Below are 12,758 nucleotides of genomic sequence, written 5' to 3' on the forward strand. Positions count from 1 at the left end.
CCACCAATAGTTAGCCTCACCCTTTAAGAGATAAGTGGCAAAATTAGTCTTGTGGGCTTCTTCAGTGCCGATTCGCTCAAAGGTCTTTTCTACCTCTTTTAGCCAAGCCCTGGCCTGAACTGGGTCAGTAACACCGTGAAACTCTGGGGGCTTGACCGACTTGAAAGATTTAAATGCATTAGCCATGGCCTGCTGGGGTTGCTGGGGTGGTCGTTGCTGCTGCAGGTTTTGCCTCAGAAGTTCTACAAACTGCTCCATAGGGTTCACTGGCATTTCCATCCCCTGAGTATCTTCAGCCTCTGACTCCTCATAGTCCTCATCATCATACTCATTTCGTTCTTTGTTAAATCTTAATGGTGGGGTCTGTGCTCGATGCCCTTGCTCATTATTACTACCCTGGCCGCCAGATGCAGCCGGGCGAGTTCTTGTTACTATTCTCCTTGGCGGCATTTTCCTGTTACATAAACTTATTTAGGTTGTTTCCACTTGCCAATTCTCATGCTTCCTGATTTGTTATGACAGTATGTAATTATGCAGGTATGAAAGAAGATTAAACCACAATCTAGAAATCGCAATTAAACAACATGATAATTATACATAATTTGGCCATACGCCGGGTCTAGGTACAACATACTGAATAATAAAAGTACAATTTGCCTTAATACAATAATCCTTAGCTGGTGGCACTATCAAAGACAACAACCCAGAACAACTATCACAAAACAACTAAGTACCACCACTGAGGAACAACAACCAACTACTAACAGTGTCCACTAGCCATGAGTAACATCACGAATCCGCCTCATAGCGCGAACCACAACCCTAATAACCTCGCGCCTACTCACCAAGTCACGCTGGGGGGATAAGCGGTGAATCCTACCGATGGTCCTCTGCTCTATGCGGCGAATGGTCCTGCGCACGCGTCGGGCGCTGGGGTATCCTCGCCTGGCTCGGGCCTCTATCCTCATGTGCCGCTCGATGGAAAGCTGGTCCCTCAGCTCGGTAATACGGGCCTCAGCCGCTGTCAGATCAGCAGCATAGCGACCTACCACCCAGTCGTGAACTGCTAGGGATATGACTGGTAGGGGTGGTGGAAGTGGGGAATTTGCAGGAGTCGCTGCCACACCGTCAAGAATAGGGTCCATGCCGTCGTCGGTCTCAGTCCGTGCGGGACTAACTGGTACAGGGGATGAGGTGGGTGTCCTCACTGGGGTGGATGCCCCTAGCTCCGCCTCTAACTCCTCAGTCAGTGCAGTGACTCTAGCCTGCAGAGCTATCATCCTATCCATCAAATCTGCTACTCCCGTCTCGCTCTCGAGCTCAGCGACTCGAGCCTGGGCTGCTGAGATCCGATCTAACAAACGCTCTATCGACCTCTGATGCACATCCACCCTCATCATCTCTGGAGACGAAACCTCCGTGCTGCCGTATGGAATATCCTCAGGAGGGGCTATCTCAGTGTCTGGCTCAGTGGGGTCCTCCTCTGAGTCCTCCTCAGGGTCAGTCTCCGGGTACTCGAATACCTCTAAGCCCACAGTGGGGGCAGGGTCTGCTACCTCGATCTCAGCTAAAAGGGCCTCATCATGCTCTCTCTCGTACGCCTCTACAGCCTCAGGGTCTAACACATCGGGTACCTACAAGTCATTTAACACACGTATTACTATCCTTGGATACTTAAATCACCCCTAAGGGTTCTTAATATCAGTGCTACCCTCGTAGCCCGACTACGAACTCTATGTGAGTTCTAGTTCATTGATTCAGTTGATTCACCTAACATTTCTGAGACTTATAACCTAGGGCTCTGATACCATTTCTGTAACACCCCCAAATTCAAGGTCGGGAATTCGGGTCGTTACGATCACTTAATATTGACTAATAAATAATTAATCCTCTTTTCACATCATTACTCGACCTTTTAACCAAACTCACACACACACAGGTTATATGCTCAGAAACATTACTAAATTAACGTTAAAGTATTTAAGTTATTACAGACCAAAGGAAATTATCTCAAAAGAGTGAATGCCGAGAACAGCTCTACATGAGACTGACTCGGGCCACAAATAGTCTTGGTTCAAGTACTCAAAAGGAAACTATCTCTATTCGTCTACCTGAGGTGGCTGGCGGACGAACAGTCTACGGTACTCACGGGCGTCCCCTACCCGTTTGCGGGCAGTCATCCTGGTTCGGGCCATGCTGGTAATCTGTTGTGATATGATATTTATAAAAGCAAGAGTGAGCACTAATGCTCAGCAAGATATAGATATCCATTATCTCAATATAATCATTTAGGGAAAAACAACCATTAGGCATTGTATAACCAAGGTTTCTAAAAGTTTATATGCTTGTCAATTTTATGAAAAACTCAACTTTAACTGTATCAGTTTAATCGGCTTATACTCGTACTCATTTTATCTCAAAATCTCAATATGATGCTTGAACCAAGATTCTCATATGGATGTGATATATGAACATCAACATCCTTATTTAAAACTCAGCCTTATCGGCCTTCTGTTGTAGGTTTCACAACAATTTATCCAAAGTGGAGGAAGGGACTATACTGGAATAAACCACGTACCGGTGATCAGCCGAATACGAAATTTTCTCTACTAGTAGAAGGAATACAAACCTAGCCGCCTTTGGGCTTATCAAGACATTACACGATGGTTGCCCATTTCCGTGCAAGTCCGAAAGTCAATGGTCACAGAGACCACATAACTGTATACTGCGCCACTCCGCGCTTGGTCACTACCCGATACCTCTCCGTTCCGGGTAAGCCACATTCCAGTCCCAAAACAATTATATCATTTAGATAAAATCCTTTATCGAAGGAATAGATCGTTCTCAGTTGACCTTTAAACAAGGTAATTTATCGGTCACTTTTATTACAATTGATTCTTGGGAGTTGTCGGAGTTTTAAATTTAAAAATCGTTTTCTACCCTTAACCGTAGTAGAGTTTTACATATATTGTTCACTTGTTTTTCATTGAGCGAGGAAGCAAAACCTTCATGCTTCTAGACTAAGTTCCCTAAGGTTTTGATAAGTTTCAGATGATTGATCTCTTCCGAGAAATTTTGAATAATTTAGAAAGTATCCTTGGGAACTATGTCTATTTTTAAATGATTTTTTTTTTGAGGTACGTAATATTAAATATTTACGGTCTCATAATATTTTTATGAAGGGTCCAATGAATTGATAAAACCTTAAGTACAAAATGTTTCTTAATAAGGTTCAATGAATTGATAAAAATCTTAATTAAATACTTAAGACGGGATTCGACATCTTATAATTATCCTTCGAATGGTTACATACATTTTAGATAGAGTGAATTGATTTAAAAACTTTTCAATATTACTTTAAGTATTTTCCGGATATTTTAGTAACTCTTTAGGTATTACTTATAAATAAATAGTCAAGTAGGATATCCCTTGAGTGAGTATTCGATTACCTCTTTTAGTTATAAATCAAATCTCAATCGCTCGTTTGATATGTATGTTACGCGAAAGTACTTTATTTATTGAAATCGAAATTTTCCGCGTCCGGCTCGTTCCGGGATTAAATTGATTTAAAACTATCTCCGACTCCCACTATCTTGTATTATATTAAAATTACGTTTCAATTTCTCATACTCGTATAAAACGAAGTTCGTCTCCGTAAATAATCACATAATTGGAATGTATTGATATCACAGACAAGCATATATTTTCGAATTATAAATCATGGCATCAATATCACAAAAGTATATATAGCATGGATAATTTGTGTTAGGGTTTCGTAAACTTGCCTCGAGTGCTAGGAGTGGTATGGTCTCGGGGCTTTTGTTGGCGATCTAAAATCAATAACCAACGATCTTAGTTAGTACGCGATTATCGATTCGCTTTACTAAAACATTTTTATAAAATCGAAAAATTAATATTTTCTTAAAATTCTTTTTGGACAGTCTTCCTTGCTGCATTATTTAATTATCATGATTTTTCCAAATTTTCGAAATCATTTTTAGCCTTTCAAAATTATTAAGCAAGTGGCCTATGCGCAGTTGGCTTTTCGTATGAACGCTCTACACTAAAACGATCATAACTTTTAAACCGTAAATCCCCTCGTGATGATCCACACATGTACAGAAACTACAAATCAAGATCTACCCAGTCATGGCCAGTGACTCACAAATTTCAAACATTTACATGGCCGAATACACTGCAGAAGGCAGACCAAGTGCAATAGGCTCCATATTCCATTTCTACTACTTGTTCTTGACACAATCACTACTTATGACCAACACAACACTTCTTACTTCTCAAGATCCACCCACATACACCTTATATACTTTATCTATCATCAAATAAAAGAATCATAACTCAAAAACTCAAGTACTTAGCAAGAATATGAGTAAAACAACCTTACACATACACAAACTCTTGGATCTTGACACTACATCATAAATAACTCTTAAACCCACCCTTAAAACTTTAAAGAGTTGGAAGTTATACCTTATTGAGCACTAGGAGGGTTAGTACTAAGGTGATTAGGGCTTGGTTTGCTTGAAAAACACTTAGAAGGGCTAGATCCTTAAGAAACAAAACCAAGAAACAAGTTAGAATTTTGGAGTTACTTTTCAGCACCTCATTCAAACATTTTTATAAAATTGAAAAAAACTAATTTGAGGCTGAAATTTGGTACGAATCTTACCCAAGATATATAGAAGCTATGGTAAAAATTTCATGACATTTGAATGCGTACATTTTGAGTTATGAATTTTTCTTTCTCCCTTGCTCAGAAAATCCGAACTGCTGGAATGTAAAATGGGAGAGCTTTAAGTGAGGGAAAAGAGGGTTGTTTTCTTTTGTGGATGAAGTGTGGGAGTGTATAATGAATATATGGGATGTATGCAGCAGATTTGACAATAATTTGGCAAAGGTATAGGTTGGTTTGATTGTGTGATGAAGTGAGAAAAGGGAGAAGTATGGCTTGTGTACTTGTTTGTCTCCCATCACTATTCAACACTATTCCACTAACTATTCTAGTTAACTTCTAATCATCTAGTTACACTCCTAACTACTAGTTAGGACTTGGTTATGCATGGCCAACTTGCATGGGATTTAATTTCTCATTCCTTTATTTATCGTAAACGCAATCGTCGTTCCATTCCGATAGATTCCACGTATAACGACTTGTTTCGTAGCGATTTCTTTTATCGCTTATAATACTATAACCAATTCCATTCCTTCTCTTGATCATAGAAACACCTTGATATATTATTTATTTCATGTAGTATTCCCGGTTCTACGCCATTCTTTACGGATACGAAAAAAACGTAGTATAATCGTAAATCTTCGAATTTCGTCGGCTTTTACATTCACTTATTTTCCTCGATAAACAAGAATATGATCTCGGATTCTCAAAATTCCACTATTCATTTTATGATGATCCCCATACGTATTACTTAATCAGCTCAAGTTACTATTCACAAAAGTTTTAAAATATTACAAAAAATCAGGGTTCTTACACAAATATGCATATTCAATCTTGCTTCAGTGGATATCAGACTTTACTCTTCATTCTGAACTCTAACACATTCTGAAAAATCTTCAAGAAACTTTCTCACCAGATTCTCTTCCATAACATCCAAATACCATTGCATCATATGTTTATGTTCCATTAGTTCATTTATTGATTCATCATTCTGATAGATGGCAGCCCTGATATAACGACTCATAACTATGTATTATAAAGTGTTGTTAGGTCACACAACACTGTAGAAGGGGGTTGGATACATTATAGAATACAATCAAATCGATTTCGAACACAAGTAACAGTAAACAGATATATTCGATATAATAAACTCTATTACAATGGAACTATTCTCTCTCAGTGATGAACAAATATCACGAGAGCTGCTAGGTTATAATGTATGATCTTCTCGATAATGATAACACATATAGTGTAAACCTATGTTTGTGTTTATATAGTACACAGTTACAAGATAACTTCTAATTGATATGGAATATAATTCTGTCTCCTAAAATATATCAATCAGATATCTTATACAATTTTTTCAGTCCTCTAACTCTTTCCATGCATATCTTCTTTTGTATTAGTCTCGATCTTCTTTCGTGTGAATCAGCTTCCTTCCTTAACTGTAAAATCTCTCGTACTTAAGTTCTGATATCCATCTTCTGATATATATCTTCTGATAATCTAAGTTCTGATATCCTTAAGTTCTGACTTCCAGTAAGTACTAATTCCAGTAAGTACTGATATTTCATGTTTGTTAAGATCTGAAAACTAAACATGAAACATAGTAGATATGACATCTCAAATATATCTAACAAGTGTAATTATTGATTAGTTAAATAAATAAAATATGTTTATGGGTTTTGTCATCTACATATTACTTTGTTATTAATTATATGTGATCATTGGTGTTCGAGGATCATTTGTGTAATTAGTTGTTGAGCTGCGTTGTTTTGTTTTTATATTTAAAAGTGATTTTATTTAAGATTTATTTTCATAAATACTTGGATTATCTCTAAAATTATTTTTATTGCCTTATAATTTTAATTATTATTTTTAGGAGTTCATAAAATTTAGCAATCAATATTTCATTAATTATTTAGCACTGAATGATTTTCTGATTGTATTCAATTGTATATTCAGTATTAAATTTCAGAATGTTTCAAAAATTACGAAATTCATATCTTATGAAGTTTGGAAAATTTTGAGAATTTTAAAATTATTTTGAATTTTTTTGGCTTTTATACACCCGCACTTTTGTTCATTAAATTATAAAATACGGGTCGGTTGCGCATTCAAAAAATGATTTAAATTTTTTGAAAGTTTTATATTATTGTTTTAAATTATTCTGAGATTTTTAAAATTATTTTCGTGAATTTTCGGGTTACTCCTACCTGTAGGTTATTCGTTAAAACATTAAATTTCGACGTGAATTCAGATTTTGGGGGTAATTGTTCAGACAAATATACCTATTTATCCATTCATTCTTCTCATCTCTTGTCTCTCTCTCTCTCTCTCATCCGTGCGTCTCACCCCTCTCTCTCAATCGATCTGTCCTCTCTTTTCTCTTTAATCTCTCACTCCCTGTCGTCTCTATATCACGTTCTCAATCTCTCTTTTATTCCCTCTTTTTCCCGTTTAATTTCCTGCCTATCGTTTTCTTGTTTTTCCGGCGCTGTTCTTCCGATTGCTCTGTTTTTCCGGTAATTAGTCTGGCCATCCTCTTTCTTTTGTTCCGATTGTTGGTTGATTCAGTGTTTCATATATATATGTATATGTGTTTATCTGTGTGTGTATCATGTCGTATGTGTGTGTATTCACGTGCGAATTGTGTGTGTGTGTGTGTGTTTTAGGGTGGCGGGTGCGTTGCACGTGTGTGTGCGTATCAGTGTATTATGGTGGTTTGTTTGTGCGAATATTGATTTGGAATTTGTAGATTTTTACAGGAAATGTTTGATTAAAATTCATGATATGAAATTTTAATTGCATGCAGAAATTATTTTAATCGGTGGAATTTTTGCGTTGGAAACCCGAAGATTTATTCGGGTACTGGCAAAGTTCTGTTGGAGTCGACAATGAGCCTCGGCGAGCCGATGGTGGACTATGATAATATAATTTGAGTCCTAAAAATAAAAAACATAGAAATGTGAAAAAAATAATTAATAGTTAATAGAATTTGTATCGGTGGTTTGGATTTGCAGATTGTGGATTGGTTGTTATTGTGATTGACGTCGATTATATTTCGACGGGATAGTCCAATAAATAGGGGAAACGCTGCCCGATTTCTGAGAATCGAATTACGGAAATACGGGAACGTATCCTGTAATCATCGGGACGCCGAGCAAATATATATATATATATATGTATATAAATATCTTATAGAAAATCTGATTGTATGTCGTGGTGTAATATTTTGCCAAAAATACCCAATAACCCTAATTTCCAAAAATGGCAGGTATACGTATTTTCTGAAAATGAATACCAAACTGACTTTTGAAGACGTAAAATCTAATTGATATATGTATTACAATAATGGGTATGTTACGAGTCGGGTTTTGTTAACGTACAGGTAGATTGTTAGTGAGGATATGTCAAGCATATTCGGGCATCTAATTTGGGGTATGTCAGTTCTGTAGGTTCCAATCGAAAGCCCGAGCATTACGTTCGGTGCAAAGCTTGCCAGTATTAGCTGTTAAAGTGTATTGAGGCAAATACCCCTGACCATATCTTTATGGTTCAGTAGCATATGAAAAATTGTTGATTTAAATTACGTACTGGAACAGAACATTTTAATTTACGTATCCCCTGTGTTTAAAATGTTTTGTTAACTTATGTTTTGGGGAAAAGTAACTTCTGAAAATGCCTATCTCTAAATTGTGAATAAAATTGGCAAGGTTTTTGAAAAGTGTGCTGTGATAGAACTATTTTGAATAGAGATAGGTATAAGTGGTTTGAAAACTGGATGAAAAAGATCAGATAATTGGATGAGCGTGCGCGAGGGACCATAACGGCCAGGAAGATAGCGTAAGAGGCTAAGTTGGTTGCATGCCCTATTTAAACCACTTAGTCCAGCGTGGAAGAGACCTGGCTAGTCTCTGAGTTCCGAAACAAAGGTTGTGGGATGGAAAATGGAGCCGTCCGATGGATATAGCCTGATCAGCTGTCTTATTAGGGATCATCCAATACATACATATCAAAGTGAGGTTTTGTGGTTCCCGTAACAGAACAAATGATTTTGGGTCCCTCTAACGGGACAAATGGTTTTATGGTTCCTGTAATGGAACAGTTGATTTGGAAATGAAAATAACATGCTAAAATTGGACTCTGGTATTTGCACAACACACAACTGATGTTATCGTTTTACAGGGCATGCTAGTTATTGATATCAATTTTATACCTGTTTTACTTGTTTTTTTATAAACGAGTTATGAATTTTGTTCCTATAATTGTTTATCATATACTCTTGTCCTTGTTATTCATATAGTGGTACTGCGGAGTGATTGATCGCTCACTCTTGCAAATTATTTTGTATATTCTTATATTGCAGATGCCTAAGAGATCCTTCTGTCATAGGCAGGGCCAGTTTCCAGTTCCTCCTGTACCGAGGTCCATTGAGTTTGTTGTGTTAGACCAGGTATGGTTTGTGAGTTGTTATAGAAATTTATATGTGTCAGGTTGTTTTCAATAAGTTTGTTCTTATTAAGTGTGTAACTTAAATCATACTTGAACCTGGAAAAGATCTTGTGAAGGGGTTGTGTTTATATTGAAATAAGAATGAGTTGATTGTAATATAATTATAGATTGATATTGTTAGTGACGTCAAATTCCTGACCCTGGGGGTTGAGGCCGTCACAGGTTGGTATCAGAGCTACAGGTTTAAGTCCATGATTTAGGTTAAGAGTAGAGTTGGAAAGATATATAATTGGTGTTTCAAGGTGTGAATCAGCAACTCACATTTAGAAGAGCAAGTTTAAGAGTCTAGTCGATGGTTCGAAGGCGTAACCCTGACATTTATTGAGGTTCTTGGAACAGCCCCGATCTTTAGTGTGTCTCCGTTGTGTATGTTCTATGGGCATCGGCTGATAGAGGCCTTTAGTTAGCCCTCTTGCAAAAACGAGTCTGATCATGTGAGTTCAGTTTATATGTTGCGATAGTAGTCATCGGCTGTTATGAGTATTTGCTTATGCTGTTGGTATTGCACTATTATTATTGTTGTTACTTTTATCATTGTATTTGTTGCTGATTTTTTTAAATTTAGCCACTCATTACAGTCGGACCCCAATTAATTGAGGATGGGAATATTTTATTACGACAACATTCTCTAAACACATGAAAATGTTGCTACCCTAGGGCAATTTTTAAACTAAAACCATTTGTTATGTTTCAGGAGAATGCCGCCTAAGAAGAATATCCCGTCCAATTCCTCTAGTAAAAATTCTGATGGGGGCCCAGTCATGGGTGAGTTGCTAGATTTGCTGCGCCAACAGTCTAACCAAATGGCTCAGCAGCAAGAACAATTTCAACAGCAGCAACAACAATTTCTGCAACAGCCACAATTCATACAACAACAGCAGCAACAAATCCAACATCAACAGCTGCAACAACCTCAACAAAGAGAGGTGAACCAAAATGTTATTTTTAAATCCTTTCAGTCTGTGAAACCTCCAGAGTTTAAGGGTGAAGTGGACCCGGTTGCTGCCAGAATTTGGTTAAAGGCGATGGAAAAAGCCTTTACCCTCACTCAAGTAAGCGATAATCTCAAATCAGACTATGCGAGTTATTTTCTGAAGGGTGAAGCAAAATATTGGTGGAAGTCCACTCGTGCCTTGGAAGGAGAAGGTCCCGTTTCTTGGACAAGGTTTACGGAGTTGTTTTCGGAAAAGTATTTTGCGGATTGTTTGCAAAGTCAGTTGGAGGTCGAGTTTCTGGAATTGAAGCAGGATGAAAAGAGTGTGGCGGAGTATGAGGCCAAGTTTACGGAATTGTCCCAATTGGTACCTGTGCATGTGAGTACGGAAGCTCAGAAAGCGAAGAGGTTCCAACAGAGATTGAAGCCAGAAATCCGCAGTGGAGTTGTAGCCTTGCAGCTCAAGACATATCCCTCTGTAACTCAGGACTCCCTAGTAATCGAAAGTGATTAGAAGTTGGTTTCCAAAAAAAAGGGTGATAAGAAGAGAAAGTCTGAAGGTGCTACTGATGAGACGGATCAAAGAAGATCCATTCAGAGGTTTCAAAGGTGATTTGGACCAAATAGGAATAAAAGAGCCAGGAGACAGACTTTTCCTCAGGCCAGGCCTACTACCACTTCAGTTGCTTCCACTCCAACCTAGTCAACAAATTCAGCGGTGGATTGTAAGTTATGTGGTAAGAAACATAGTGGTCCGTGCAAAAGGGATGTTCAGACTTTCAAATGTCATCAGAAGGGTCATTATACATCGGAGTAAAATACAGAGAAATCCACAGTTACTTGCTATAACTGTGGTAAGGTTGGACATATTGCTAAGAATTGTAGGACAACTACTCAAGGTACTGTATCTCAATCACCAGCACCAGGCACAGCTAGAGCCAGAAATTTCAATATGACCAAGAGGTCCAAGGCTCAAGACTCAAATGTAGTTGCAGGTACGCTCTCTCTCAACTCCGTACCTGTTAAAGTTTTATTTTATTCAGGAGCATCTAAGTCTTTTATATCTAAGGATTGTGTGAATAAAATGGATTTAATATTGGAAGACTTAGTTGAGCCCTTAACCATAGAAATGGCCAATCGGAATAGAGTTTCAGTGAGTAAGTTTTGTCCTAAGTGTCAATTGGAAATCTACGGGCATTCTTTTTCGGCTGACCTAATACCCTTCAAGCTAGGAGAGTTCGATGTGATTTTAGGAATGGATTGGTTGTCCCAATATTAGGCAAACATTGATTGTAGGAAGAAGAAGATTATGATGTTTACAGAGGATAATGTTAAGGTAGATTATCAAGGACAGAGGCAAGAAAAGAAATTTCTTTCAATACTGAAAGCGAGGAAAATGTTAAGACATGGATGCGAGGCTTACTTAGCCCATATAGTAGACACTGAGAAGGAGGCACCTAATATGGACGAGATTCTAATAGTAAGGGAATTTTTAAATATCTTTCCAGATGAGTTGCCAGGATTGCCACCAGATCGTGAGATCGAGTTTTCTATTGACTTATTTCTCGGAGCAGAACCAGTTTCAAAGGCTCCATATCAAATGGCCCCATTAGAGGTGGAAGAACTAGCTAAGCAACTTCAAGAATTGTTGGATAAATGGGTGATTAGGCCAAGTGTATCCCTGTGGGATACGCCAGTATTATCTGTAAAGAAAAAGGATGGAAGCATGAGATTGTGTATTGATTATCGGGAATTAAACAAGCTGACAACTAAGAATAAGTATCCTCTACCCAGGATTGATGATTTGTTTGATCAACTTAAGGGAGCGTGTTATTTCTCAAAGATTGACTTGAGATCGGTCTACCATCAGTTGAAGATTAAGCCTAAAGACATACCAAAGACTGCATTCAGAACCAGATACGAATATTATGAGTTCCTAGTGATGTCATTTGGATTGACCAATGCACCGGCAGCTTTCATGGATTTTATGAACTGGGTGTATAACGAGTGTTTCGATAAGTTTGTTATTGTATTTATTGATGACATCCTCATCTACTCAAAGACTAAATAAGATCATGCTGAAAACCTGAGGATTTTCCTACAAAGGCTGAGAGAAAAGCAGTTGTATGCTAAGTTTTCAAAGTGCGAATTTTGGTTGGATGAAGTCCAATTCTTGGGTCATGTAGTGAGAAAGGATGGTATTAAGGTGGATCCTATAAAGATTGAGGCTGTATCCAAGTGGGAACAACCAAGAACCCCAACGAAAATTAGAAGTTTTCTTGTATTAGCAGGTTATTACCGAAGATTTATGAAAGACTTTGCCAAGATTGCGACTCCATTGACCAAGCTGACCAGGAAGAATGAGAAGTTTATCTGGATAGAGAAATGTGAGGAAAGTTTCCAAGAATTGAAGAAGAGATTAGTAACAGCTCCAGTGCTAGCATTGCCAGATGAGACAGGAAATTTCGTAATCTACAATGATGCTTCTTTGAAAGGCTTGGGCTGTGTGTTGATGCTGAAAGGAATATGTCCTAAGTCCAATCATGTATTAGGATTTAGGAATAACTTTTATGTAATCTGTTTTGATTTCTTTGATATTAATAAAAGACTTGTTTTGTT

At 37.8% G+C, this 12,758-nt stretch overlaps 1 protein-coding gene across 1 annotated transcript; it reads right to left on the bottom strand.

The window, feature by feature from the left end:
* Positions 1-618: 618 nt before the first annotated feature.
* Positions 619-2,208, bottom strand: LOC141706176 (uncharacterized). The gene is made up of 2 exons (XM_074508989.1): positions 2,112-2,208; positions 619-1,634 (listed from the first exon to the last, which is right to left on the bottom strand). The coding sequence occupies exons 1-2, from the start codon at positions 2,193-2,195 to the stop codon at positions 774-776; spliced, it is 945 nt and encodes a 314-aa protein (XP_074365090.1). The 5' UTR covers positions 2,196-2,208; the 3' UTR covers positions 619-773.
* Positions 2,209-12,758: the final 10,550 nt, after the last annotated feature.

Source organism: Apium graveolens, chromosome 2 (assembly GCF_009905375.1).
Source record: "Apium graveolens cultivar Ventura chromosome 2, ASM990537v1, whole genome shotgun sequence".
NCBI lineage: Eukaryota > Viridiplantae > Streptophyta > Magnoliopsida > Apiales > Apiaceae > Apium > Apium graveolens.